The 25,852-nt window shown below is 45.4% G+C and overlaps 1 protein-coding gene across 3 annotated transcripts in view; it reads left to right on the forward strand.

Moving 5' to 3' along the window:
* DENND2A (DENN domain containing 2A) overlaps positions 1–25,852 on the forward strand; it is a 103,848-nt gene that overhangs the window by 17,557 nt on the left and 60,439 nt on the right. For all 3 annotated transcript variants that reach the window (XM_059396268.1, XM_059396266.1, XM_059396267.1), the window contains 2 exons: positions 12,869–12,970; positions 16,231–17,394. In XM_059396268.1, the coding sequence (XP_059252251.1) occupies positions 12,897–12,970; positions 16,231–17,394 (1,238 nt within the window). In that variant the 5' untranslated portion in view covers positions 12,869–12,896. Of the gene's footprint in view, positions 1–12,868; positions 12,971–16,230; positions 17,395–25,852 lie in introns of those variants that run through there.

Consider the following 25,852-nt stretch of genomic DNA (forward strand, 5'->3'; position numbering starts at 1 on the left):
TATATATATATGCAGCACCTGATATCCATACACACATTATAACACATCATATGTTATATATGTGTGTGTATAACATATAATGTGTTATAATGTGTGTATGGATATCAGGTGCTGCACAAATGTATTGTAAGCTCCAGGGCTGTCCTAGGAAAAGAATCAAACTTGTTTTTTTTTTTTTTTTAAAGATTTTTATTTATTTGACAGAGAGAGATCACAAGTAGATGGAGAGGCAGGCAGAGAGAGAGATAGAGGGAAGCAGGCTCTCTGCTGAGCAGAGAGCCCGATGTGGGACTCGATCCCAGGACCCTGAGATCATGACCTGAGCCGAAGGCAGCGGCTTAACCCACTGAGCCACCCAGGCGCCCCTCAAACTTGTTTTTTTAAAAGATTTTACTTATCTGTCAGAGCATGCATGTGCACACAAGCAGGGGGAGTGGCAGGCAGAGGGAGAAGCAGGCTCCCCAAGGAGCAGGGAGCATGATGCATGACTCAATCCCAGGCCTGAAATAATGACCTGAGCTGAAGGCAGACACTTAACCAACTGAGCCACCCAGGAATCCCAAGAATCAGACTTGTGAAGATTCTATTTATTTGTCTGAGAGAGAGAGAGAGCATGAGAAGGGGGAGGGTCAAAGGGAGAAGCAGACTCCCTGCCAAGCGGGGAGCCTGACGTAGGACTCCATCCTGGGACTCCAGGATCATGACCTGAGCCGAAGGCAGTTGCTTAACCCACTGAGCCACCTAGGCATCCCAAGAATCAGACTTTTAAAAACCTCACTGAAATCACAGCAGGTTCTGAAGGCAATTGGAACGTTCCTTTTGGAGTTAGGGCAGGCACTGGTCAGATCCTTCAGGGTCTCCTGTTAATCCCTCAAGGCTCCAGTCCCCTTGTGAACCCAGTTCTTCCCAGCAGCTGGTTTTCTGCCTCTGAAAAAGATACAGATTATTCTGAGTTCGCCAGATCTGCAGGCACATCACTTTTCTTTTCTTTTCTTTTAAATAGGCTTCGTGCCCAATGTGGGGCTTGAACTCACTACCCTGAGACCAAGAGTCATATGCTCTACAGACTGAGCCAGCCAGGCACCACAGGCACATTAGAGTTGCAGAGTGATCTTACTTGAACAGCTTTGGGCTATTTGGTTATTCCAGCATCATTTATTAAAAAGTCCACTTTTGCCCTAGTGATTTAAGATGCCACCTTTATCATATACAAAGTCATCCGCGCAAGAGAAGGCACATGCGCACAAGCAGGTGGAGGGATAGAGGGAAAGGGAGAAGCAGATTCACTGCTGAGCAGGGAACCCAGTGCAGGGCTCTATCCTGGGACCCTAGGATCATGATCTGAGCCAAAGACAGATGCTTAGCTGATGGAACCACTCAGGTGCCCCTGTCACATATAATAAGTTCTGTGTGTTGTTGGGTCTAGGCCCTCTCTTTTGTTCCACCAGTCTATTTATCTATTCTTGCGGCAGTACCACACTGTTTTAATTACAGAGGCTTTATAGTATGTTTTAAATATATAGTGGTGGCCCCCCCACCCCTGCTCCCCACTCTTTTGTATTTTTCAGTGTTTTCCTAGCTCTTCTTCCATGTCTAGTATTCTGGTTTTAAAGTTTTTCAGCGTCCTTCTGGGAGGTCGTGGTGGAGGGTTGGGTTGGGTTGGGATGGGGGTTGAGTTGTCTTTTGGACCTGGCTGTGCTTACTTACTTTAGTAAACTGGTTTTGTAAGATTCTGTTTTCTTAAGACTCCTAGTGCCGGCATAGAACTTATTTTCCCTAAGCCTCCAAAGCAGCATTTTAAAGCAGTCTTCCACTGAGAGAATGTTAAAACTTGGTAAATTTGTATAAAGAGTTTAGAAGCGTTTTCTGTAATATTCTGTAATATTCTGTACTGCAAACCTGCAGTCATTTCCAAATTAAAAAATCTGTAAGCTTGTTATGCTTACGGTAATATCTTGGTAAAAGCTTTCAGAAAATCTACAGAGATTGTGTTCACAAAGTCGGCGTTGGCTCCCATGTTGCTTGAGCCCTGAAAGGAATCCAGCCACGCAATTCAGTGTAAGCTCGTTACGGAATTGGTGCTGCTTTTCATTCCGTGGTTTTGTGCTTCTTTGAGTGTTTAGTTGTCCTGAAATTATGCAAACATCTATGACTTTTACCCGTATACCCCAAAGGAAATTCAGCCCATTCTTCAAGCTCAGATCCACAACAGGATCTTGCTTTCATTGTTTTGTTTATCGTGTTGTGTTTTGCATTGGGGGCACTGCTGTGCACCTTCCCCCCCAGCTTTACTGAGATATAATTGACATATAACATTGTATAAGTTTAAAGTATAGAACACGATGATATGAGATACATATACATTGTGAAGGTTAGTTAACACATCTGTCACCTCACACAGTCGACTTGTGTGTGTATGTAGTGAGAACATTTAAGATCTACTCCCTTAGCAACTTTCAAGTGCATAATACATTATCGTCTTGTGCATCTTCTTTCCTGTACAGGAATGAAAAGTCTCAGAGGGCAAATCAATATCTTTATTTTATATTTCTCCCAGGCTTCACTCAGTTCCCTTTGCAAAGTAGACACAACTGTTAGTTGGAAGAATGAATTATATGATTATTTTCCTGTTAGCTGGAGGTTTCCGTACAGTCACTCTTTAGACCCAGTAAAACATCTGTACTGGGAAGTGGGAGGCCAGAATACAGATCCTGGTGGTCAACTAAGGGAAAGGAGGTAATGAGAGCACTGCCACAGCCAAGCAGGTTGGGGACTGAGGGGTTCAGGTGAGCCAACACACTGCAGGCACGGCTGTGGGTGCAAGGCAACCAAGGGCCTGCTGGGGGCGCCACGGGGCAAACCCAGAGGCCCACAGAAACAGCTGGGTTTACTGGGTTTACATTTTCCCCACTCTCTGTAATGTTGATAGTAGTGCATGCTTAATATAGAAATTTTTGAAATGTGGGGAGTTTTGTTGTTGAGATATAGTTAAGTAGAGAGAATGGAAAAAATCCCCCCAAGTTTCTTACCCACTGACAACTGCTGTTCATCATTTGTTGTATTTACTTCCAGTCATTTTCTTACACAACTTTGAGTAGGAGTAGATTCCTCCTTTTCTTTTTTTTAACATTGTTTTATTCACATTTGATACAAGTTTTTGAATCTTGATTCCAGCATTTTTTCCATTTAATAATAGTCTTTTTTTTTCCCAGCTTGACTTTTTCATTTATTTTCTTAAATATGAGTTATTGAGATTTATTTCACATACAGTACAGTTCACTCATATAAAGGGTATAGTTTAATGGTTTTTAGTGCGTTTACAGACTTTTGCAATTGTCACCATGATCAATTTTAGGACTTTTCTTTTTTTTTTTTTAAGATTTTACTTATTTATTTGACAGAGAGACATAGCGAGAAAGAGAACACAAGCAGTGGTAGTGGGAGAGGGAGAAGCAGGCTTCCTGCTGAGCAGGGAGCCCAATGCAGGGCTCCATGTGGGGCTGGTATCTTGACCCAAGCCCAAGGCAGACGCATAATGACTAGCCACCCAGGCGCCCCAATTTTAGGACATTTTCATCACCTCAGAAAGAAACCCCATACCCATTAGCAGTCACTCCCATTTTTCTTGCCCTGTCCACTGTCAGCCTAGGCAACCACTGGTCTCCTTTCTGTCCTTACAGAACTGTAGTCTCCTTAAGCACCATTTTTTTTTTAAGACTTATTTTTATTTATTTGAGAGAGTGTGCATGCACATGCACCGGGAGCCCATTTTTAAACATAATTTAATGTGCTCCATAATATTCCATCAAATAACTATCGTAGTTTATGTTATCATTATATTGTTTGACATTTAAGTTATTTCTAAGTTTGCAGTATTGGTAAGTAATACCTGTAAACATTATGCATATATTTTTTCATATTTAGGATTCCTTTTTTTCCCTTAAAACTAGGTTTATTTACTTATTTGAGAGAGAGAGAGTGATAGCAAGAGAGATCACAGAGGGAGAGGGAGAAGCAGATTCCAGATTTCCATAGAAGTTAGAAATAAGAGGGGTACCTGGGTGGCTCAGTGGGTAAAAAGTCTCTGCCTTCAGCTTGGGTCATGATCCTGGGGTCCCGCATTGGGCTCTCTGCTCATCAGGGAGCCTGCTTCCTCCTCTCTCTCTGCCTGCCTTTCTGCCTACTTATACTCTCTCTCTGTCAAATAAATAAATAAAATCTTAAAAAAAAAGAAAGAAAGAAAGAAAGAAAAAGTTAGAAATAAGAAATAGTTTCTGGCCAGCCCAGAACAGAGAAAAGAAGAGCAAGTTTACATATTTGGGGTTGAAAAAAGTTAGAACCTGAGTCCTCCTAGTTTGGTGATCTATAATTAAAAAAAAAAAAAAAAAAAAGTACACTTTTATTTTTTTTAAATGAAGATAATACAACTGTAATGCATGTTTATTTATTTATTTTTTAATTAGGCTCTACGCCCAATGTGGGGCTTGAACTCACAAACCCCAGATCAAGAGTCACATGCTCCACCAACTGAGCCAGCCGGAGCCCCTGTATTTTTTACTTAAAAGAAAATATATTTACCAGAATTCGGATTCTTAAGCTGTATTTTGGCAGTGTGAGCATATCTCATAACTTTCATAACTCATACTTTGATGATTTGTGGCAAACTCATAGCAACTTTTTCCAAAGAGGTGACAGCAGCAGTAATAAGCATTCACTCAGGAGGGCTGACAGAGCTAAGACCTTATACACACTGTAGCTTCGTGCTTTTAGGCAAGATGGCCACCTAACTGCACTTTTCCTCTTTTTTACCCTCTACAAAATGGACAGCCTAGAGGCAACATATGGGAGTAGTTCTGCATTGCAAGTGGGTGAAGGAAAAAGCCTGGTTTGCGAATACTGTTAAGCGAAAATGTGTTTCCATTTTATTAAGGTGGCCAGATACATCCCTGAATATAAGAATTTACATTCCTGTATATAAGAATGTTCTGCAGGTGTGAAACCTGTGTTTAAGAAAGTGAGAAGAATAAAAATCTTCAACTGCCTCAGGCCTCAGGAGCATCACAGAGTGTGGTCCAGCCCGCAGGGTCAGGCTGCTCTAGCCAGATTCCCAGTGGCTTCATTCGTCAGACAAACTGACAGGTGTAGGTCAGGAAAATACTGACCAAGTTGTTAAAATATTATTGTCCGGTAACTGAATTTTCATACCCAGAGAAAGTCTTAAAATTACTCAGATTATACTTTTAGTCCTAGGCCTCCTTTAGAATGAAAACAAACCTTGGTATTGAAGTCTGTGTAGGGACACAGCGGTTGAAGCATTTATCCTGGCTTGAGGGACAGGAGCAGCTCACTGTGTGCTGATAAGTCCTTGGTCAGATTTTAGAGGTTCTCAGAAACAGGAGCAGACAGACACCCTGGAGTAAAAGGCTGCCTTCCAAAGCAGAAGGCAAAGGAGAATATTTCTGTTCCCGATTGAGTACACAAGGGTCAGGAAAATAAATATGGTTTATGGGTTCTTAGACTGTAGTATGAATTCCTGGGGGAGCTTAGAAATGCATATACCTGGGCCCTCTGGCAGTCTGATTCACCGGTCCGGGATGGGGCCAGGACTCCTTCCATTCAGCACTCCCTCCTGCTTTTGCTTTTTTTTTTAAATGACAAATTTATTGAGATGCAATTCACATACCATAAAATTCACCCTTTTTATTTATTCATTTATTTCTAAAAATATTTATTTATTTGAGAGAGAGAGACACAGCGAGAGAAGGAATACAAGCAGGGGGAATGGGAGAGGAAGAAGCAGGCTTCCTGCTGAGCAGGGAGCCCTATGCAGGGCTGAGCCCAGGGCAGACGCTTAACGACTGAGCCACACAGATGCCCCCAAATTCACCCTTTATAAAGTGTACAGACATGTGGTCTTTAACATATTCACCAGGCCAGTTACCAGCACTACCTGATTTAGAACTTTTTCATTACTAGCCTCCCCAAAACCCATACCTGTTAACAGTCACTCCCCACACTACCTTCCCCAGCCCTGGCAAACCACTTATCTGCTTTTCTTTTTCTTTCTTTCTTTTTAAAAATTAACATATATTATAGTATTAGTTTCAAAGGTAGAGTTCAGTGATTTCATCAGTTGCATTTAACACCCAGTGCTCATCACATCACGGGCCCTCCTTAATGCCCATCACCCAGTTACCCCATCCCCCAACCCAACTAATCTGCTTTCTGTCTTTATTGTGTTGCCTGTCCTGGACATTTCTTTTCTTTTCTTTTTTTTTAGATTTTTATTTGTTTATTTGACAGACAGAAATCACAAGTAGGCAGAGAGGCAGGCAGAGAGAGAGAGGGAGAAGCAGGCTTCCCGTTGAGCAGAGGCCCTGATGTGGGGCTCGATCCCAGGACCCTGGGATCATGACCTGAGCCAAAGGCAGAGGCTTTAATCCAGTGAGCCACCCAGGCGCCCTGTCCTGGACATTTTGTATAAATGGCATCATATAACATGGGTGGTCTTTTGTCACTGTTCTTTTTTCACTTTGTATGGTGTTTTCAAGGTTCATCCATGTCATAGCATGTATGAGTCCTTCATTCCTTTTTATGGCCAAATAATATTCCATTATAAGGCTAAACCATGTGTTTATCCAGTCATCTGTTGATGGATATGGTAAATATAAGAAAATGATACATGTTCATTCCTTCATTAGACCCTTCTTGGACATTCTTATTTGATGGGGGAAGCTTCTGGGCTCAGAAGCAGAACTTCTAGAAATAAGAAGAGTCTGATGATTGTTAGCAAAAAAATGATTTCCTTGGCTCTGCCATGGTCTTTGCCTGGTATGGTGCACTGGGGACCTGGTTTCTTGTCGTGGTATGTGGTGTTTTTGTGCAGGCATGGTTTAAGCATTTGGTTCAAGAGTACAGGCTGCGATTCTGCCAAAATGGCCTCCTCGGCATTGTTCTGAGGCGACACGTAGCCTTTGGCTTCTCTTGTTCCTCACCCACTTCAGTCTTCTGTCTTTTTCCAAATATGAAGAAATTGGTTTGCTTTTGGAAAATACTCCAAAATAAAAAAAAAAAAACTAAAGCTATTTAGTTTTTTTTATTTTTTATTTTTTGAAGATTTTATTTATTCATTTGACACAGAGAGAGACAGCACAAGCAGGGGGAGAGGCAGAGGGAGAGGGAGAAGCAGGCTTCCAGCCCGGCAGGGAGACCCACATGGGGCTCCATCCCAGGGCCCCCGGCATCATGACCTGAGCCAAAGGCAGACACCTAACTATCTGAGCCACCCAGGCGCCCCTAGTGTTTTTTAAAAACTGTTTGCTTGAAGAAGATGAGAATGAAACCTCTAGAGGCTCAGGGTGAGCTTCCCTGAGCAGCTAGACACGGCCAGAGCTGCATGGTTGTGACGGGGTCGTTTTTCTTCCTTCTCAACATAGTTTCTGAAAACAAACTTTCCATATATGCTTGCTGTGAAGAATGCTCAGTTGAGAAAAATAACTATTTTTGTTCTACAGTAATTGTTGTGGTTCCTTCTCAATTTTGTATTTGCTGTTTATAAAATGATAAAAATAAGTTACTAGAATCATAAAAGCCAAACGACTTACAGCTTTATTTGCAACACAAGGAAAAACCATTTAAAATTGAATTGTTGGGGCGCCTGGGTGGCTCAGTCAATTAAGCATCTGCCTTTAGCTCAGGTCATGAAGGATTGAGCCCTACATCGGGCTCCTTGCTCAGCAGAGAGCCTGCTTCTCACTCTCCCTCTGCCTGCTACTCCCCCAGCTTGTACTCTCTCTCATTCTCTCTCTCAGTCAAATGAGCAAATAAAATTTTTAAGAAAAAAATTTTTTAAACCATTTAAAAAAATAGATAATATTGAATTAATGTGGAGTCATTTGTGATGTAAATTGTATTTTTTCATTCAGTATATCAAGTATGACCATTTTATGTACAAACCAAGTGCATATAATGTATATTTACCTATATTCCAGAATTAGCATACTAACCTTAGAACAGTAAAGGGCACTGGAAATTTATAGTTGTGTATGTTTTATTCCTTACTCCACCTCCTTCCCCTGCCCAAATTTTTTATTTTTGTTTTTACTGAAGATGCATATAATGTATTTTTAATTGAGATATAACGCACATAAAATTTACCACTTAAAAGTGTACAATTTGGGGCGCCTGGGTGGCTCAGTGGGTTAAAGCCTCTGCCTTCGGCTCAGGTCATGATCCTGGGGTCCTGGGATGAGCCCTGCATCGGGCTCTCTGCTCTGCAGGGAGCCTGCTTCCTCCCCTCTCTCTCTGCCTGCCTCTGCCTACTTGTGATCTCTCTCTCTCTCTGTCAAATAAATAAAATCTTAAAAAAAAAAAAAAAAAGCATACAATTTAGGGCACCTGGGTGGTTCAGTGGGTTAACGCCTCTGCCTTCAGCTTGGGTTATGATCCCAGGGTCCCGGAATTGAGCCCCACATCGGGCTCTCTGTTCGGCGGGGAGCCTGCTTCCCCTCTCTCACTCTGCCTGCCTCTCTGCCTACTTGTGATCTCTCTGTATCAAATAAATAAATAAAATCTTTTTTTTTTTAAGTGTTCAATCTAGTGACTTGTGGTTATTCACTATATAGTGGTAGTTGTATAGCTGTCCTTACTCTCTAATTCCAGAACATTTCTATCATCCCCCAAAGAAACCTTTACTTATTGTCAGTCAATCTCAGTTCCCCTTCCCTCTATGGACTTGCCCACCCTGGATATTTCCTATAAATAGATTCATGCAATATGTGGCTTTTTGTGTCCAGCTTTTTTACTTCCTTTATTTTCAAGGTTCATCCATATTGTGGCGTGTAACAGTCCTTCACTTCTTTTTATGGCTAAGTAGCATTCCCTTGTATGTATATATCCCACTTTGTTCATTTATCAGTTGATTGATATTTCCAGATTTCCCTTTTTATTTAAATCACTGTTTTTGTTTTAAGATTTGGGGAAACCAGTCTCTCCACCCCCCCAACTGCCATGGCTTATGCATGTCCAGATTGTTTTTCGAGCAGTGTCTAAAACAGTAATATCCGAACTTCTTTTTGTAGGTGACTCCGATAGCATCATTTCTGTAGCTCAAGTATCACCTCCCTGTTGTACCATTAAAAACCCCACCCGAGTTAACAGGAAGAATGTTATTAATGTTGGTGAGAGCTCAGTGGCCCCCTATATAATTCGTAATATGATAAATGGATAATTCATCAATGCTCCGTATAAATAAAACATGAACAATGCTCTATTATAAGTAGCAACACTCTGAGAAGCCTGGCCTCAGAACGCCAGTGGCTGTCTCACTGGGCTCCTGGCGGTGGACATTACACTGGCTTCCCCAGGCTGCTTCCCCAGATGGCAGTGGAGGAAGCAGAGCAGACAGGCAGGCCCGGGCAGGATTCTGAAGGACCTGCTACCCCCCTCCTTTCTCCGGTGGTTCCTCTCTCCGCACTGCGGCACTGCGGGCTGCACCCTGTCCCTCCTTCAAGTCCCTCAGGTATTCCTGTAAGAACTGTGCTCAGGAGATGATCTGATATGTCATTTCCTCCTTCTTACCACCAGGAAAACACTTAATATCTGTTTTAAAATCTTGACACTCTCATGGGCAAAAATAAGACACTTGTTTTTCAATTATTGACTTCACCTTTTAGTACTCCCAGTTCCCTTTAGAAAAAAAAAAAACAACGGTGTTTTCAGAGATCAGGCTGGAACTTTAAGCCTTTGTGGGTAAATGTAAAGGAATTATAAAATAACACAGGTTTTTGATCTGGTAATGTCAGGCTGGAACAATTACGTTTTCTGTGGTCCTTTGAGACAGACCGGAAGCGTCTCTCTAAGACCTATATTCACGTACCTATCATCTAGCTTCAGAATTTTGTATGACATTTTAAATTTAATTAAAATTATTAATACTAATTAAGCCCATCTGGTGAATGAGAAGTTCTGTTTTTATGGAAAGCAGTGGAGTGGGAAAATGTGTTTTTATTAGTCATGCATTCATTATACCTCCTGGAAACCAGTCTGGATCACAAGGCCAAATTGCTCAGGAAGAAATAAAGAATGTTGGGTTGTGTAAAAATCACCCGAGGCCTTTGATTGACCGTATTTAAATGCAGCTTCAGGCCAGTGCCCAGACAGAGGGTTTTGGTAGTTGGAGCGGTGCCCTGGAGTCTACCTGCCCCTCCAAGACCCCCCAGCAGACTCAAACAGATGCCCGGTGGAGCACATTTGGGGGAATAGCTCCATCTTGCAATCCCAGATCTACAAAGTGATGGCAAAGTTACGGTGACATAAGTGCCAGAGTACTTCCAGTCAGCAAGTTAAGCTGGGCTTGTCACCTAATTAATGGCTTTGAAGCATCACAGGTGAAAAGGGAAGGGTCGTAGTTTTGTGGGGGCAACATGTTCTGTCCGTCTGTGAGTTTAGAAATGCCGGGAGGCTGATCGCCTCGTGGCGGGCCCTTCTTTACTCCCTCAGTTCCAGCCCCTGAAGCCCACTTGAACTTGCTTCTCAGAATATGGCACCAGGGGCATCTGGGTGGCTCAGCAGGTTAAGCCTCTGCCTTCAGCTCAGGTCATGGTCTCAGGATCCTGGGATCAAGCCCCACATCGGGCTCCCTGCCCAGCGGGGAGCCTGCTTTCTCCCTCTCTCTGCCTGCCTCTCTGCCTACTTGTGATCCCTCTCTCTGTCAAATAAATAAATATATATATTAAAAAAAAAAAAGAATATGGCACCAGCTATTTCTCTGGAGACCATGGTTTGAGTCCTCAAGGTCATTAGTACCCAATGGGAATCGAGTTCACTCCAGTACCATATTGTTTAAGTGCTTCTTGTGACCCTCAACCTCAGACTCCATACACGGTTCTCTGTGCATGAGACACAACGGCTTTTGTCCCTTTTGGGAAAGCTCTGGTTTTCTGGGAAGTATAGGCAAATTGTTCTCTTTGGGGGAAAGCCAGATGCCAGGACTGAGTGACCCAAGCGCAGGCCTGGGTGTTCTCCCCGAGGGCAGACTCCATGTCTTAACTCATCCTTGAGGCCGCCCTGCATCCTGCACAGAACCTGGCACGTGCTTGTGGTGCCCAGGAGAGGGGGGTACCTGCTAGAAAGAAGGGGGTGGCTGGAGAGAGTTGCTGCTCATGCGGATTGAGACTTCATCCTTGTGGTTGTGTGTGTGGGTACAGAGTGCAGGCATGAGGGGGGCGGTGAGGGAGCAGCCACTGTCCTTGATATCCAACGGGGCCATCTGCCCGATGCACGACACAAGGGCCGTGTCTTTCAGCCCAGCCAAATGGAGAGGCTCCAAAAGCATTTTTTTTTTTTTAATTGAAGTATAGTTGACCAGAAGCTTTGTGGAGCATTATGAGAGAGGCAGTGAGTTCCTTCCTGTTCTGAAAGGCCCTTCAGCGCTCTCTTCCCTAGCGGGAGGGGAGAGCTCTGGGTCTGACTTCTTTAAAGAGCTGGATTGCTTTCAGCACAGCCGTACCCCGAAAGGTAGGATGCCACATGCCTGGGTAAGGGACAGCTGAGCTCCGTGGCCAGGCCTAAGCGCTGCCCCCCTCCTCAAACTCACACCTGCTTGAACCAGCCTATTGCCTTCCTGTCTTTTCAGTTCACCAGTCTCAACCCTCTTCCTTTTGATTTGTTACCCAGAGCTCGCTACCTTTTCTTTTTCTCTTCCTGCTCCTGGCCTCCCTCTCCTTGTTCCCAGGAATTACACGCATGTCGTAAAGTCCAGCCCTTTGATTTCTTGCAGGAAGGGGATGCCCAGGCCAGGAATTTGAGCAGCTACCCTGTCACCTGGCAGGCAGACTCTCCTGGGAGAGGGGATGGGAATCTTGGAACTCGAGAGGGACTCAGGAGAAGGATTCCCTGGAGGATCAGTGGGAAAAAGACATGAATCTCCAGTATCTCAGTACTCCTTGAACCTCTAACCAAAGAGCCACCTTGTCCCCATCAAGAGGGACCGTCCATGCGGTGTTCATGCTTTGGCGTTGCGCATCCTGTTGGTGTTCTCCATTCTCGATGGGTCTCATCTTCCTAGCCACGTCCACCTGAGCAATGTCCGTTTGTCCTCATGTTGAGAGACAGAGTTCTGACGGGCCTTGCTATTGAAATCCTACATTTTAATCAGCTACTTCACTGCATTGGAATGTCAGGCACTTGCGTGTCGTGAAACTACTACACCGCGGAGGCCGCTGCTTTGGCATCCACGTGGTCCTTATTTGTTAGGTGTGAGGTGCCCCGTGGGATTCCTGGGTTTGCCAGAGCCACCTGCTCTTCCTCGACCAGACAGATGACCCGGTGGCTCCATGTTTCCTTCCCTGGGTTTGTAGCGGCTGGGAGAGGGTCTTCGCACAGGGCTCCAAGGCCGAGGACGGAGGACGTCCATGCGTGCCCAAAGGCCAGCACAGGAGTACCTCTGTGGGGGGGTTTTGGCTGAGGCAGGCAGTTTATTGTGTCAAGTAGAGTAATGACTCATGTCTTCTTTGGGGACTGTTAGTGCATCACAGGTTTAAGAGAGCCTGAAAAAGTGCCGGGTTGTGCTGGTATTTTATCTTTTGCTTTCACACACCCGTGAACACACGTGGCACGTGCATGCGCACACACAGGATTGGCATGCATTCGGACTGAGAAGAGCTTGGTTGGTATGGGGTCTGCATCCAGGGGGATCTCAGGATTCTGTGCCCTTGCCCTCTCTCCTGGGTCAGGGATTCTGAAGGGTGTGTTGCAGTCACACACACATACCCCACCCTGGGTGGACTCTGTCAGGGATAAATAGTCTGGGGTGTGGGCCCTAGATTTGCTGTCGTGACTCACTGAGTGTGCATCCCTGTTCCCCCAGGCGACTCGGAGCTCCTCTTGGTGCTGACATGATGACAGTGTGCAGCCGGGCCAAGGGCAGCCGCAGCCAGACCGAAAACCTGAGCTACACATTGGCTGACAAGTAAGAGCTTTTCTCCCCTGGGAGTGTCGAAGTTGGCCCAGAGTCTCTACTTCCTTCCTCTCTCTACTGCCTTTCCCTCTTCTCTAACCCCACTTCGTTGGACTAAGGACAGGTTCTTTTCCGAGTCATTGCCATGTGCCTCCTGGAAATCATCCCCCCATGCTGGAGAACCTGTGACCACAGTGGGCAGTGGAAGGTCTGACTAGCGCCCAGCTGTTGAGAGGACGGGCCCATGGCAGCTTCACGCCCTCTCCCCATTCCAGCCCGGGATTTATTCTCCTAACTACTAGGATGCGTAGGCCTTTTCACTATCCTTGAACCTTACATCTGTATAGGTGCGTCTGTCCACCAAGCCAGCTTTGCCCACCCTCTTTTAGCAGTGCTGTTTTCTCTCCACATGGAGCCCTTTCCTCTGACTCTGTGTCTCACACTCTGCGGTGGCCTTGGTCATCACAGCTCTGCACCGCAGTCCCCAGTCCCTTCTGGGGCCGTAGTGTCCTGGAAACAGGACCTCAGAAAATCCTTGGGTGCAACAACCACATGGAGAGGGCCCTTTGCCTCTGGCTTCACCATCCTCGCCTCTCGCTTGAGCTTCATAATTCCATGTGGTCTTCTTCAAGCCGTCCTTCTCCCCTTTCAGTTCTCGCATTGGGCCTCCATGACTGTGAGGTCACCCCAGACATCTGGGATCTTAGACAACTGCAACAACACTCCTTGCCATTTAGTACTTACTGTCAGAAACTAGAGTGTGTGCTGTACTCTGGGGACGTTAACGTATATTGACTCATCCACTCATTTGTCTTCTAAGTATTTATTGACTGTCTACTGCATACTAGATAAATTTAAAGATAAATTTGACCTCTGCACCAGTCAAGTTCCAGTCTAGAGAAGAGAGAGAGAGAGTTCTTATTTATTTATTTTGGTGGGGTGGGGTGGGGGGAGAAAGAGAGGGAGGGAGAGAGAATTCTAAGCAGGCTCCATGCTCAGTGTGGAGCCTGACACAGGGCTTGATCTCATGACCTGAGGTCATGACCTGAGCTAAAATCAAGAGTCAGACACTCAAACAGCTGAGGTGCCCCGTGAGTTCTTACTTTATTTTATTTTTATGTTTTAAAGATTTTATTTTTTAAAGATTTTATTTATTTATTTGACAGACAGAGATCACAAGTAGACAGAGAGGCAGGCAGAGAGAGTCGGGGGAAGCAGGCTCCCCGCTGAGCAGAGAGCCGGATGCAGGGCTCGATCCCAGGATCCTGGGATCATGACCTGAGCCGAAAGCAGAGGCTTTAACCCACTGAGCCACCCAGGTGCCCAGAGAGTTTTTATTTTAGAATGAAAAAAAAAAAGAGCCAAGATTCAAACCGAGGTCCCCACTGACTTGAAAGCCATGTTTATCCATCGTCAGTATTTTTTAACAGTCCATGTGGCGCCTGGGCGGCCCAGTTGGTTAAGTGCCCGACCTTTGATTTCGGCTCAGGTCATGATCTCTTGGGTCGTGGGATTGAGCCCCGCGTGGAGCTCAGCACTCAGTGGGGCGTCTGCTGGAGAGTCTCCCCCTTCCTTTGCCCGCCCCCCACTCATGCCTCTCTCTCTCTCTCTCTCTAAAATAAATAAATCTTTAAAAAAAAACCAGTACATACGATTTTTATGATTATTGTTTATATCCTCCATTGTCATTAAGCATGAACTAATGTGACTTGTGTATTTATGTGTCTGCCTGTCATCCTGCTTCTTGTGCTGTGAGAGCCAGGGCTTTAACTTCTGCCTTTTGAACTTTCAGTAAAATATCAACAAACTGATTGTGTTTCTGCTTCTCTCTAAAATCTGAATTCATGCTAATGTCCTCAGTGGTGACAGGACAATTGAAAAATGTGTTTCTCTTTTGTAAGCACTCTGCTGTGCATGCTAATTGTTTATTTAAATAAGGAATTCTGCTTTGATAGCCGTATTTAAAATATGAAAATGTGTTTGCATATTCACAAGTTTCTAATTTATGCTGTGCAACCACAAATAGCAACACAATTTACGTGTTAATGTCCCCATGGAGGGAGAAGTCTTCATGTAAACAATTATTAGTCTTTGGAACAGAAAGCTGAATAGTAACAGGATGCATGAAATTGCTAATTATTCGTCTCTCACTGTGACCCTTAACTAGAGTTTCAGAATTCCTATGTAGTCAGATCTATATATTCCAAAAATGTGCACCATGAAGTTGGTCTGTGCATCCTTGTTAATCTTGGCCTGTCCAAGGTCAGTCTGCTTAGTTGCGACGTTTGCTGTTGGAAGATTATTTTGCATTCAAAAACACAGATACTCCCGTTCTCATTAGACTAGCTTAAAAATGTTTTTCTGGTTTCCTTTCAAAAGAGCTTTGAACAGCTTCGTGGTACTGACTAATCCCCTAAAATCACATTTGGAGGCTTATACCCGACGTGTATATTTCCAGCGATGATGGAAATATTCTTTTGCTCTGTCCAATGTGAATGTCATGTGGCTAATGAGTACCACGTTCTACTACTCTGCTGTTGTTCCAGGTGCTGAGAATGCAACAGTAGCCCAAACAGGCCAAAATTCAAAGTAATCCAACAAAACCAAGCAATCCCTGTTCACATGAAGAAACCAGTCTAGTAGGCTCACTGTCTAGAGAAGGTCCAATTCAGATGCAGCCAATAATTGTGGCTTTTCCTACTCAAGTCAGGACAGCTTAGGAATCCCAGAATGAGAAGACATTTTATGACTTATGGCATTGTTCTAATTTTTAAATAGTTGTCACAAAGGCCCATCCATTGATTCCAGAAACAGAGGAAATCTGGACTATGAAGCTTTTAGCTCAGATGTTCCCTGTTTTCATCAGGAAAACAAGCTGACAATAATGATAACATTATATACTTACGACATGCTAAATGCTTAATATGGCCTGCCTCTTTCAGTGTTTTCAGCCGTTCTGGTAGATACGTATTACCATTATTCCCATTTCACAGGTGAGGACACTTAGGCTTAGAGAAGTAAAACTGCTTGTCCAAGGTCACGCAGCTGGTCAGTGGTTAAATTAGGCTTTAAACTCAAGTCTACTGCATTACAAAAATCCAGTAGATCCTTTCATTCCACAATACTGCCTTCCTAAGAAGGAAAGAGTGATTTCTTAAAGTGGTGGTTTCAATGTTTACTATTTAACAGCTAGCATATAGCATTTATATCTAAGTTCTAGCTAGTCTCTATGACTAAGAATCCATTACCCAATGTTTGTCTTTCTTGTTCAGGGTCAAGGTGGAAGGTCCAAAGGCTGGGGAAGACCCTCGAAGGCTGCCAATTAGGTCCCCCATTCCTTTGCCAGAGACTGATCAGGGTTCACCCCCTAGAAGAAGCTCATTGGAAAGTCTCAGTAACCTGATGCTAGAGTCAAGAGTGAACTGTCTTCAGCAGAACATGTTCAGCTCAAATATGATCATCAGCGACCCAGCTTCAGGTCTCAGTGCTAAAGAAGCCAGCAAGGCAGGCAAGAGGCAGCTCAGCGGTGTTCAGAACCCCTGCCCTCCTGCCCAGGGAGGGGCCCTGCACAAGCCCCTCAGCATAAAGGACAAGATATCCAAATGGGAAGGGAAAAAGGAGTTGCCCACCCCTGCACCCTGCAGGAGAGCAGATGGGCAAGAGGACTACCTGATGTCTTGTGTGATGGGGAGGAGGAGCAGTGATGGTGTGAGAGCGTGGGTCACGGAGGTGCAGGATGGAACCAGGCCCGAGACAGAGAGCAAGGAGAATGAGAGGAATAAAGGGGTCATGAAAGTCGGGGGACAAGATGCAGAGCCAAGGCAAGACCTCAGCCAGCCAGCCAGGCAGCTGGCTCCCAGCTTGGGCAGAGGCCGAGAGCCCAGGCTGGGCCAACAGCGCTTTCCGAATGACAGCCTCTCCGTGCTGAGGCAGGTCAAGAAACTGGAGCAGGCTCTGAAGGATGGGTCGGCGGGGCTGGATCCCCAGTTACCTGGGACTTGTTACTCCCCACACTGCCTGCCGGACAAGGCTGAGGAGGGGCCCACCCTTCCTGAGAACCGTGGGGCCGGGCGTGGCTTGGAATTCAGGTCCCACCACTGGGACCTGGAGGCCAGGGACCCCACCCCTGAGGCTGCAGAGGAAAGGAAAGGCTTGTGCAGGAGGCCCTGCGACCAGAGCCTGGAGGGTGTGGACAGGGGCTCAGAGGGCTCCCCTGCGAAACCCTTCATCAACCCCCTGCCCAAGCCCCGGAGAACGTTTAAACACGACGGAGAAGGGGACAAGGACGGGAACCCAGGCATCAGCTCCCGGAAGGATAAAAGGCACCTGCCTCCTCTGCCTTCTCTACCTCCCCCGCCCCTGCCCTCCTCGCCCCCGCCCTCCTCTGTGAACAGAAGACTGTGGACCGGGAGGCCGAAACCCAGTGCTGACCACAGGTAGGTGGTGGCCGACTATCTGCTCAGTGGCTTATGCTGCATCACCGCCGCTCTCAGGTGGTGGCTTACTGGTTTTATTAAATGGGTGGGTCTTGTAGTTGGTCCAGACTGGTCATAGCTTGAGACAGACAGTGTATTGATGAAACCTGTAGGCGTGAGAAGTGATGCCAGTGTTTTGTGTTCTCCATTCTCAAAATGAGTATTAGCTTGGGAAAATACCCTTTGGATGTGACAAGTCCTTCTATTTCTGGCGCTAACCGAGAGTTCATCGAAAACTCGTGGTAACTCGGGCGGTGGGCTAATTGGGGCTGACTCTCATCTGCCACTCCCATCCCCCACTCGTGCACTGTGTTTCCAGTCTCCGCTGGCTCCTGTCTTCATGCTTTTTCTTGGTGCGAGCTCTAGAAACACAGCCCAGGTTGGCCTCAACCCTGTTGCTGTCTCTCTGTGTGACCTCGAACACCTTGTCTGACCTCCCGAAGCCTCTGTTTCCTCATTTATACATAAAGATGCACACCCTAAATCTTTTATAATGTCAGAATAGTACATGAGATAATAAAGTATGTGCGTGCTTGAAGATCAGATCGGTGCATTGGAAACTGTTTCTTTTCTGCTTTGAGAACTACTTTCTAGCCTATTTCTGGGATGTGCTAATTGGTTTGATACCCACTAAACTGGAAACCAGCCACAGAGGAAAACTCAGAGCCGTTGTCTTTGCTCTGGTCACCCATTCTGCACTTTCTGTTTTCCCCTTAACTCCTGCAGTTACTTTTGCCACTTATCCTGAAACTGCTCTTGACCCAAGGCCACCTGTGACCCCATCTCACCAAATTCAGTTGCCTGTTCTCTGTCCTTTTCTTACAGGACATGTCTTGGCATTAGAGGAACAACTTAACTCCATTCACTGGGCTTCTAGATCACCTGCTTTCCTGGGGGTCCTGCTTCACATGCTACTCCTTCTCAGTTCCATTCACCTCTCCCTGAGTGTCAGAATCAGACCCCCAACACACCATCCTGAGTGAGAGCAGGCACTTCTCTCCTCTGTCTGCCTCATTCCCTAAATGAGCTCATTCAGTCCCATGGCGTTAAATGTCAGTTACATGCTTATAAACCCCACATGTATCCCCACAGCCCTGACTCCCTCTTCCAGCGAAGGTTTGCAGAGTCATCTCCGGCATGGCTGTCCCATTTGGTTGTATTCATAGTTTGGACTGAACGTGTCCAAACCTAAATTCCCAGTCCAGGCTACTCTAAGCGTCTCCTCCCCAAATAACAGCCATCTTATTAAATGGTATCACCCTTCGTTACACTTCGGCCAAATCCTAGGAGTCATTTGTGATTCCTCTCCTTTTCACAGAGCCCTGATCTAATTTATCAGCAAGCTGTTGGAGACATGCCCTTGAATGTGACTACATCTGCTTCACTGCTACCACCTTAGTTCTCTCGTGTCCGCTTCCCACCCCAGTGTATTCCTCTGTAGCAGCTAGAACAGTCTTCTAGAATTATATTCAGTCATGTCACTGGCCTACTTTACATGCTCTGTCAGGTAGGATTGTTTTGGCTGCAAAAAACAGAATTTCTTAAGTTCTCTTCCAAGGGAAAAAGTTTGCATATTCCAGATAGGTACGTAGGTAGGTAGGTAGATAGATAAATAGATGAAATAGAAAGAAAGAAAGAAAGAAAAAGAAATTATGTCCTTTAAAAAAAAATCATGCCATATATATATATATACTGTTTTTTACTTAGGATGTCATAGAGATCTTTCAACATTACCACTTTTTTTTTCACCTTCCTTTTTTATTTTATTTTATTATTTTTTAAAGTATTTATTTATTTATTTGACACAGAGAGAGGACACAAGCAGAGGGAGAAGCAGACAGGGGAAGAGGGATTAGCAGGCTCCTTACTGAGCAAGGGAACCCAATGAGGGGCTCAATCCCAGGACCCCGGGATCATGATCTGAGCTGAAGGCAGCCACTTAACTGACTGAGCCATCCAGGCGCCCCTTATTAATTAAAAATATTTTTTTTTTTTTTTTTTTTTTTCTTTTTAGAAAGAGGGAGAGAGGTCACTGGAGTGGGTAGGAGGGAGGGGGAGGGGCAGAGGGAGAGGGAGAATCCGGAGTAGGCTCCACACCCAGCAGGATCTCACAACCCTGAGATAAGCTGAAACCAAGAGTGGGACGCCCAATTGACTATGCCACCCAGACAACCCTATGCTTCTTTTACTTAGGGTTTTATTTATTTATATTTTTTATAAATAATATTTTATAAATAATATTTTATATTTATTTGTTTGACAGACAGAGATCACAAGCAGGCAGAGAGGCAGGCAGAGAGAGGTGGGGAGGCAGGCTTCCTGCAAGCAGGTAGCCCGATGAGGAGCTCGATCGCAGGACCCTGGGATCATGACCTGAGCTGAAGGCAGAGGCTTTAACCCACTGAGCCACCCAGGTGCCCCTTACTTAGGATTTTAGAAATTAGGATTGAATGTTAGATTTTTGTCAGGTTACTTTTCAATAGCTTTATATGATCATACATTCCTGTCCTTTGGCCTGTGGATAATGACTTTATATCCTAATATTAACCCATTCTTACATTTTGGGAATGCACTCTCATTTGGTCCTGGTTTGTTACTCTCTTAATATACTGTGGAATTCTGTTTCTAATACTTTATTTAAGATTTTGGTGTTAGTATTCCATAAATGTGACTGGTCTTTACTTGGCTTTCATTGTACTGTCTTTACCAGGCTAGGGTATCAGTGGTACATAGGATCTATTGAAGAACTTAGAGGCTTCCTTGTTTATGTTCTGAGAAAGCTGTGTCCGCCTCCAGTTCTTAATCCTTTCCCAAACCAGTGCCAAAACCCACGTGCCTAAGTACTGGGGTGACCTTTCTGCTCATAACCCTGGTGTGTCATGACAGCGGCTGTTCTGTGCCCTTTCTGGGCTGTTCCTCCAGGAAGGCCCCCTTTTTCAGGGGCAGGTTGCTTCTGGGAAATCAGACTCTTACCTCTGTGTCATCTCTGGGCAGATAGATCAGCCTGGTGAACAGTTATTCCCATTATCTTTTCTCTTGTAGCTACCATCTGCTCTTTGCCGTCTTCCAGCATTCTCTTTAAAACCAGCTAAAGTTACTTAGTTTCAGTCCAAAAATGAAATTTTTCTTGGCCGGTTTGAATATGGTTGCATCAGCTGTGTTTTTAAGAATTTTGGCTTTGGATTTTTCCTTTTGTTTAAAATAGTACAGTGGGGGTGATTAGGGCACGATGTTCATTTTTTACGTAGAAAAATAAAGTGTACTTTTTATTGTGGTCCTATCTCTTCACAAAAAGAAGAGGCTCAACTCAAATTTGGCAGACTTACTGCCCTCTCTGAAGCAGGAGAGCCAAGCCAGAGCTGAAGAAAGGAATGATTAAGGATTTTGAGGTTGGGAGGGTTTAGAATTACATGGCCAGGCTGTGCACTTCAGAGAATGCATTGGGCTCATTTTCATAGGCCAATGAGTCCGCTTCTGCGGGAGCCAAACCAGTGGACTCAGATGCTCAGTTTCAGAAAATGTCTTCTTTCTTTTCCTTCTCTTCCCTTTTTTTCTCTGTTCTGTGTTCTCTCCCCTCCTCCTTTTGTCCCTTTCCTCTTTCTTCATTCCTCTAAAGCCCCAGGAAATTAAAAGCAAGGACTTGTGCCTTCCATCCTAAAATGGGAAATGAGAAACCCTTCAATGTCAGGAAATTCCCAAGATAAGGTCCCTACAGCAGCACTCACTTGCTTGTGTATGTCCTGCGGCATGCATTGAGTAACTGGCAGGAATGCCTTAAAGCCAACATTTAACAAGTTACTGTTTTGTAAGTATGAGCAGCATCCTGAATTCACATGTATCTGTATGCCCCAGATGTTTGAACTGGAATGTAGACTTTTAATTACAGAGTTTTTAGATATTTATGAAACCAAATAATGATGTTGACCAAAATTTCAGCTTTTCAACTAATTATTTTGACATTGTACAGCTTCAGCCTTTTCTCGGAGCTTTAGCATGTGACTTGCAGAACTTTTGGAGGACGTGAAACCTTGGTCATTATATGACTGCCAAGTCACATGCCTGATGTTATTGATTTAATAATTTGCGTCTTCTGTAGGACTGATTGGGACCCCCAGAGTCGTCTGGCTGGACAGCAACCCTCAGCTATTACCCAGTTAGTGGCTAAGTTAACTTACCAGCCACACTACGGTCTGTCCCTGATATTACAAATCTGTCCCGGTCAACATGACATCCATGAGGCAATTCTAACTGCCATGTCTAAAATCTGAGTGTTAGGGTGCCTGGGTGGCTCAGTTGCTTAAGTACCTTTGCTCAGGTCATGATCCCAGGGTCCTGGGATTGAACTCCACATCAGGTTCCCTGCTGAGCTGGGAGTCTGCTTCTCCCTCTCCCTCTGCTGCACCCCCTGCTTGAGCTCACTTGCGTACTCTCTCTCTCTGTCAAATAAATAAATAAAATAAAGTAAACCAACACTGAGCATAATAGGGCATCTGGATGGCTCAGTCTGTGAAGTGTCCCACTCTTGGTTTCAGCTCAAGTCATGATCTCAGGGTTGGGCTCTGTGCTCAGCAGGGAGTCTGCTTGAGCTTCTCTCTTCCTCTCCCTCTGCCCCTCCCACGTGCACGTGCACATGCACGCTCATGAATGCAGTGCTTTCTCTCTCTCCTAAATAAGTAAATAAATCTTAAAAAGAAAAGAAAACCCGAGTATTTAAAATCTTCAAAAGGGCAAATTTTTTATTAAGACCTAGAGCAGAAGTTACCTGAAAGCACTGGAGAAGCTTGATTTTGTAAATTCATTTTTTTTTTAATTTTTAAAGATTTTATTTATGTATTTGACACAGAGAGAGAGAGAGAGAGAGAGAGAGAGATCACAAGTAGGCAGAGAGGCAGGCAGAACGAGAGGAGGAAGCAGGCTCCCTGCTGAGCAGAGAGTCTGTTGTGGGGCTCAGTCCCAGGACCCTGAGATCATGACCCGAGCCCAAGGCAGAGGCTTAACCACTGAGCCACCCAGGTGCCCTAAATTCATTTATTTTAATGGTGGTTGCATTAGAAAACAAAAACACGAGAATAGAGAGGATGGTTGTTATTCTACATTAGAGCAGTGACTGTCATGTCTTATTTTGCACTGGAAGTTGAAATGGTTGGATGTTAGGCATAATGGGGAACAGAGATGGTTTTTCTTCTGATGTTTCTGTTTTGGATTCAGGATAGAGATAAGCAGAAACCCAACGTGAGTAGCAGTTGCAGTTGTTGGAGGGGGTCACCAGTAAGAGCGTGGGCTGAGCTACCATAAGCCTTCTCCCACTTAGCCCCTCACTCTGATCACCTGGTGGCATGAATGCTCCTCCCAAGGGCATGGTGGGACAGGGGAAAGAGCTGCGTGTGGTTGCTGGGGACGGAGGTAAGAAGAGAGTCTGTGGCAGCGCAGGTGGCTGAGGCAATCAAAGCATGGTTTTTACAGTTCCCAGCCCAGACGAATGGTGTTTTAAGTGGTGCCTAGGTCCCAGGCTCTCCAAGCTCATTTAAGTCATAGCTGAGAATAATCCTGGGGGAGATGTGTTCCAAACAATTGACGAAAAATTAGCTCCAAGAGTACAGCTGCCTTATTTTCCTTACCCCAATGGAGGGATAAACTATAAGCAGTAAATTTGGCCATTAAAACCAGCTTTTAAAATATTCACTTATTTATTCAACCAACAAATATTTATCATGCACCTCTGTGATACTAGCATATAGCAGTGAACAGAACAGATGGAGACCCTGGCCTCCCGGACCTCACAGACTAGTGGTCTTGAGACGTACACAGCTCTGCAGTTATGAACTGTACAGCACTCGGGAAGCTTGTGGCACTGTGGGAATGTTCAGTAGCGGTATCTCACCTGTCCTGGAAACTGGGCCGCACTGGGGAGGAAGCAGCCCTCCCAGCAGAGGCCTGAGGTTGCCAGGCAAGAAGGAAGGTGGGAGGTGAGTGTTCAGGTGAGAAACAGATGAAGGTCCCAGAGCAAAACAGATTTAGTGTGCCCGAGGCCCTGAAAGCAGGAGTGTGGCCAGAGGGTCAGGAAGGGTGTGAGCTGAGGCCCCCAGGTCTTCTGCAGCCAGCTCTGGAAGAGTCCAATAGATCAGGCAAGGATTTGGGCCTACCACCTAAGACAAAAGGGAAACATGTCAAAGTGGTTTTTCTTTTTTTAAAGATTTTATTTACTTATTTGACAGAGGGAGAGATCACAAAGTAGGCAGAGCAGCAGGCAGAGAGAGGTGGGAAGCAGGCTCCCTGCTGAGCAGACAGAGCCTGATGTGGGGCTCCATCTCAGGACCCTGAAATCATGACCTGAGCCAAAGGCAGAGGCTTTAACCCACTGAGCCACCCAGGTGCCCCACATGTCAAAGTTTTTTTTTTTTTTTTTAAGATTTTATTTATTTATTTGACAGAGAGAGATCACAAGTAGGCAGAGAGGCAGGCAGAGAGAGAAGGAAGCAGGCTCCCCACTGAGCAGAGAGCCCGATGCGGGGTCCCAGGATCCCAAGATCATGACCTGAGCTGAAGGCAGTGGCCTAACCCACTGAGCCACCCAGGAGAGTCCCAGCCTGATTTGCATTTGTGAAAAGCCGACTGGGAGGGGCACCGATGGGCCTAGTGGGTAGCAGTGGGTGGAAGGCAGAGCCAGGAGACATTGGGGTTGGCCTGTGGTTTCACTGCAGTGGGGACTGAGGGAAGTAGGGGATACTGGGAATACTGCTGGTAACTCCAGCAAATTGGTTAAAATCACTCCAACTAATTGGATAGAAATGGGTGCTAATGGAGAAGGGGCTTTGGACAGGACTCCCAGGTTTAAGGCATAAACATCTGGACAGATGGTGATAGCCTTTGCTGAGGAGCATTGGAGGAGGAGCTGGTCCTCATCCAGGAGGGAGAATGGGAGGCTGAGTTCAATTTTGGATTTACTCATTTTGAGATTCCCATGGGTCATTCAATGGGGGAGGAGCTTGTAAGACAGTAGTTCATTTACAAAAATATGGAAAGGTCATGAATAACCTTCAAAATACTACTTGAAATCACAGTATTTGGCATTGGTTGTCAAAATTGGGATAATACCTAAGTTATAACCCTTGTCAGCAAGCTTCAGTGAGCCCATTGGAGCATTCCAGCATCTCTAAAACTAAGAAGTACCACAATCACATGATAATTTGAGGGCCCGAGAAGCAAACTGAGGCTGAGAGGCAGTTACACCCCTTCACCAGGCTGTGGGCTTCCCGAAGGCAGGGACTTCTTGCCTTTGCATCACCAGCTGTGGGCTCAACTCAGTCCCCAGAAGGTGCTTATTAAACATATGGACTGGATGTGGAACAAATATGGAAATATTTAAAACAAGAGAGAAGCCAGTTTGGATGTGGTTACTGTTGGCCTTTTGAAATTCCCTTTTGTGCAAGGTTAATATGTAAATAAAGGTATTAAAACCTTTCTGTGACTACACATTTCCTCCCATATTGACTTACATCCAGATTCCACCTAGTGCCTGCACTAAGAGCACCGTTCATCGCCAGACTTCCAGGTTCTGACCCTGACTCTACCACCTTCTCCCCGTGTGACCTTGAGCAATTTATCTAACCTCTTTCCATCTCTTTATTTTCGTGTAGAAAGTATGGATAATAGTCGTGATTTCTCACAAGGTTGTTGCAAAGTTCAAACGTGCTAATCTGAGGAAAGCCCTTAGTCACTACTCAGTAAATGTTGAGTAAATGATTCTGTGATCTCTTTGAACAGTTTGCATGTTCCTTACCAAATCTAGGCAGTGTGCGTGCTGGGGACATGATCTGGTTGACTCAGCAGGTAAAACCCAGGAGCTGTGCCCCACTCCAGCCCAGTAACTTTGCTCTGCTCTGGCTCACAGACCACCACACCCTCATCCCCAAGCCACTGCCTGGCTAGTATCAGCCTCAGCTAGGCATCCCGGACTAGGGAGTGTTCGGGAGTTGGGGGCGGGGTACACTGCACGACACAATCCCATCCTAGAGAAAACAACTCAGATCTGCTTCCCACTTGCCTAGACCCCATCTCCTGGAGCTCTGAAGCTCAGTCCTTCCTCTCCTGGCTGGATACCTCAAGGGGTGGAAGAAGGGGCGCATGGAGAGAGAGCCCTTCCGTCACAGCCTGAGCTCCTGTGAGTGAGTCAGGCCCCCCAGGGTATAAGTGACAGTTTTCAGCCTCATGACCTGACTTAAAAACCATATGCACTTGGGGCGCCTGGGTGGCTCAGTGGATTAAAGCCTCTGCCTTCGGCTTGGGTCATGATCCTAGGGTCCTGGGATAGAGCCCCACATCGGGCTCTCTGCTCAGCAGGGAGCCTGCTTTCCTTCCTCTCTCTCTGCCTACTTGTGATCTCTCTGTTAAAAAAACAAAAAAACAAACCATAGGCACC

Source organism: Mustela nigripes, chromosome 4 (assembly GCF_022355385.1).
Source record: "Mustela nigripes isolate SB6536 chromosome 4, MUSNIG.SB6536, whole genome shotgun sequence".
NCBI lineage: Eukaryota > Metazoa > Chordata > Mammalia > Carnivora > Mustelidae > Mustela > Mustela nigripes.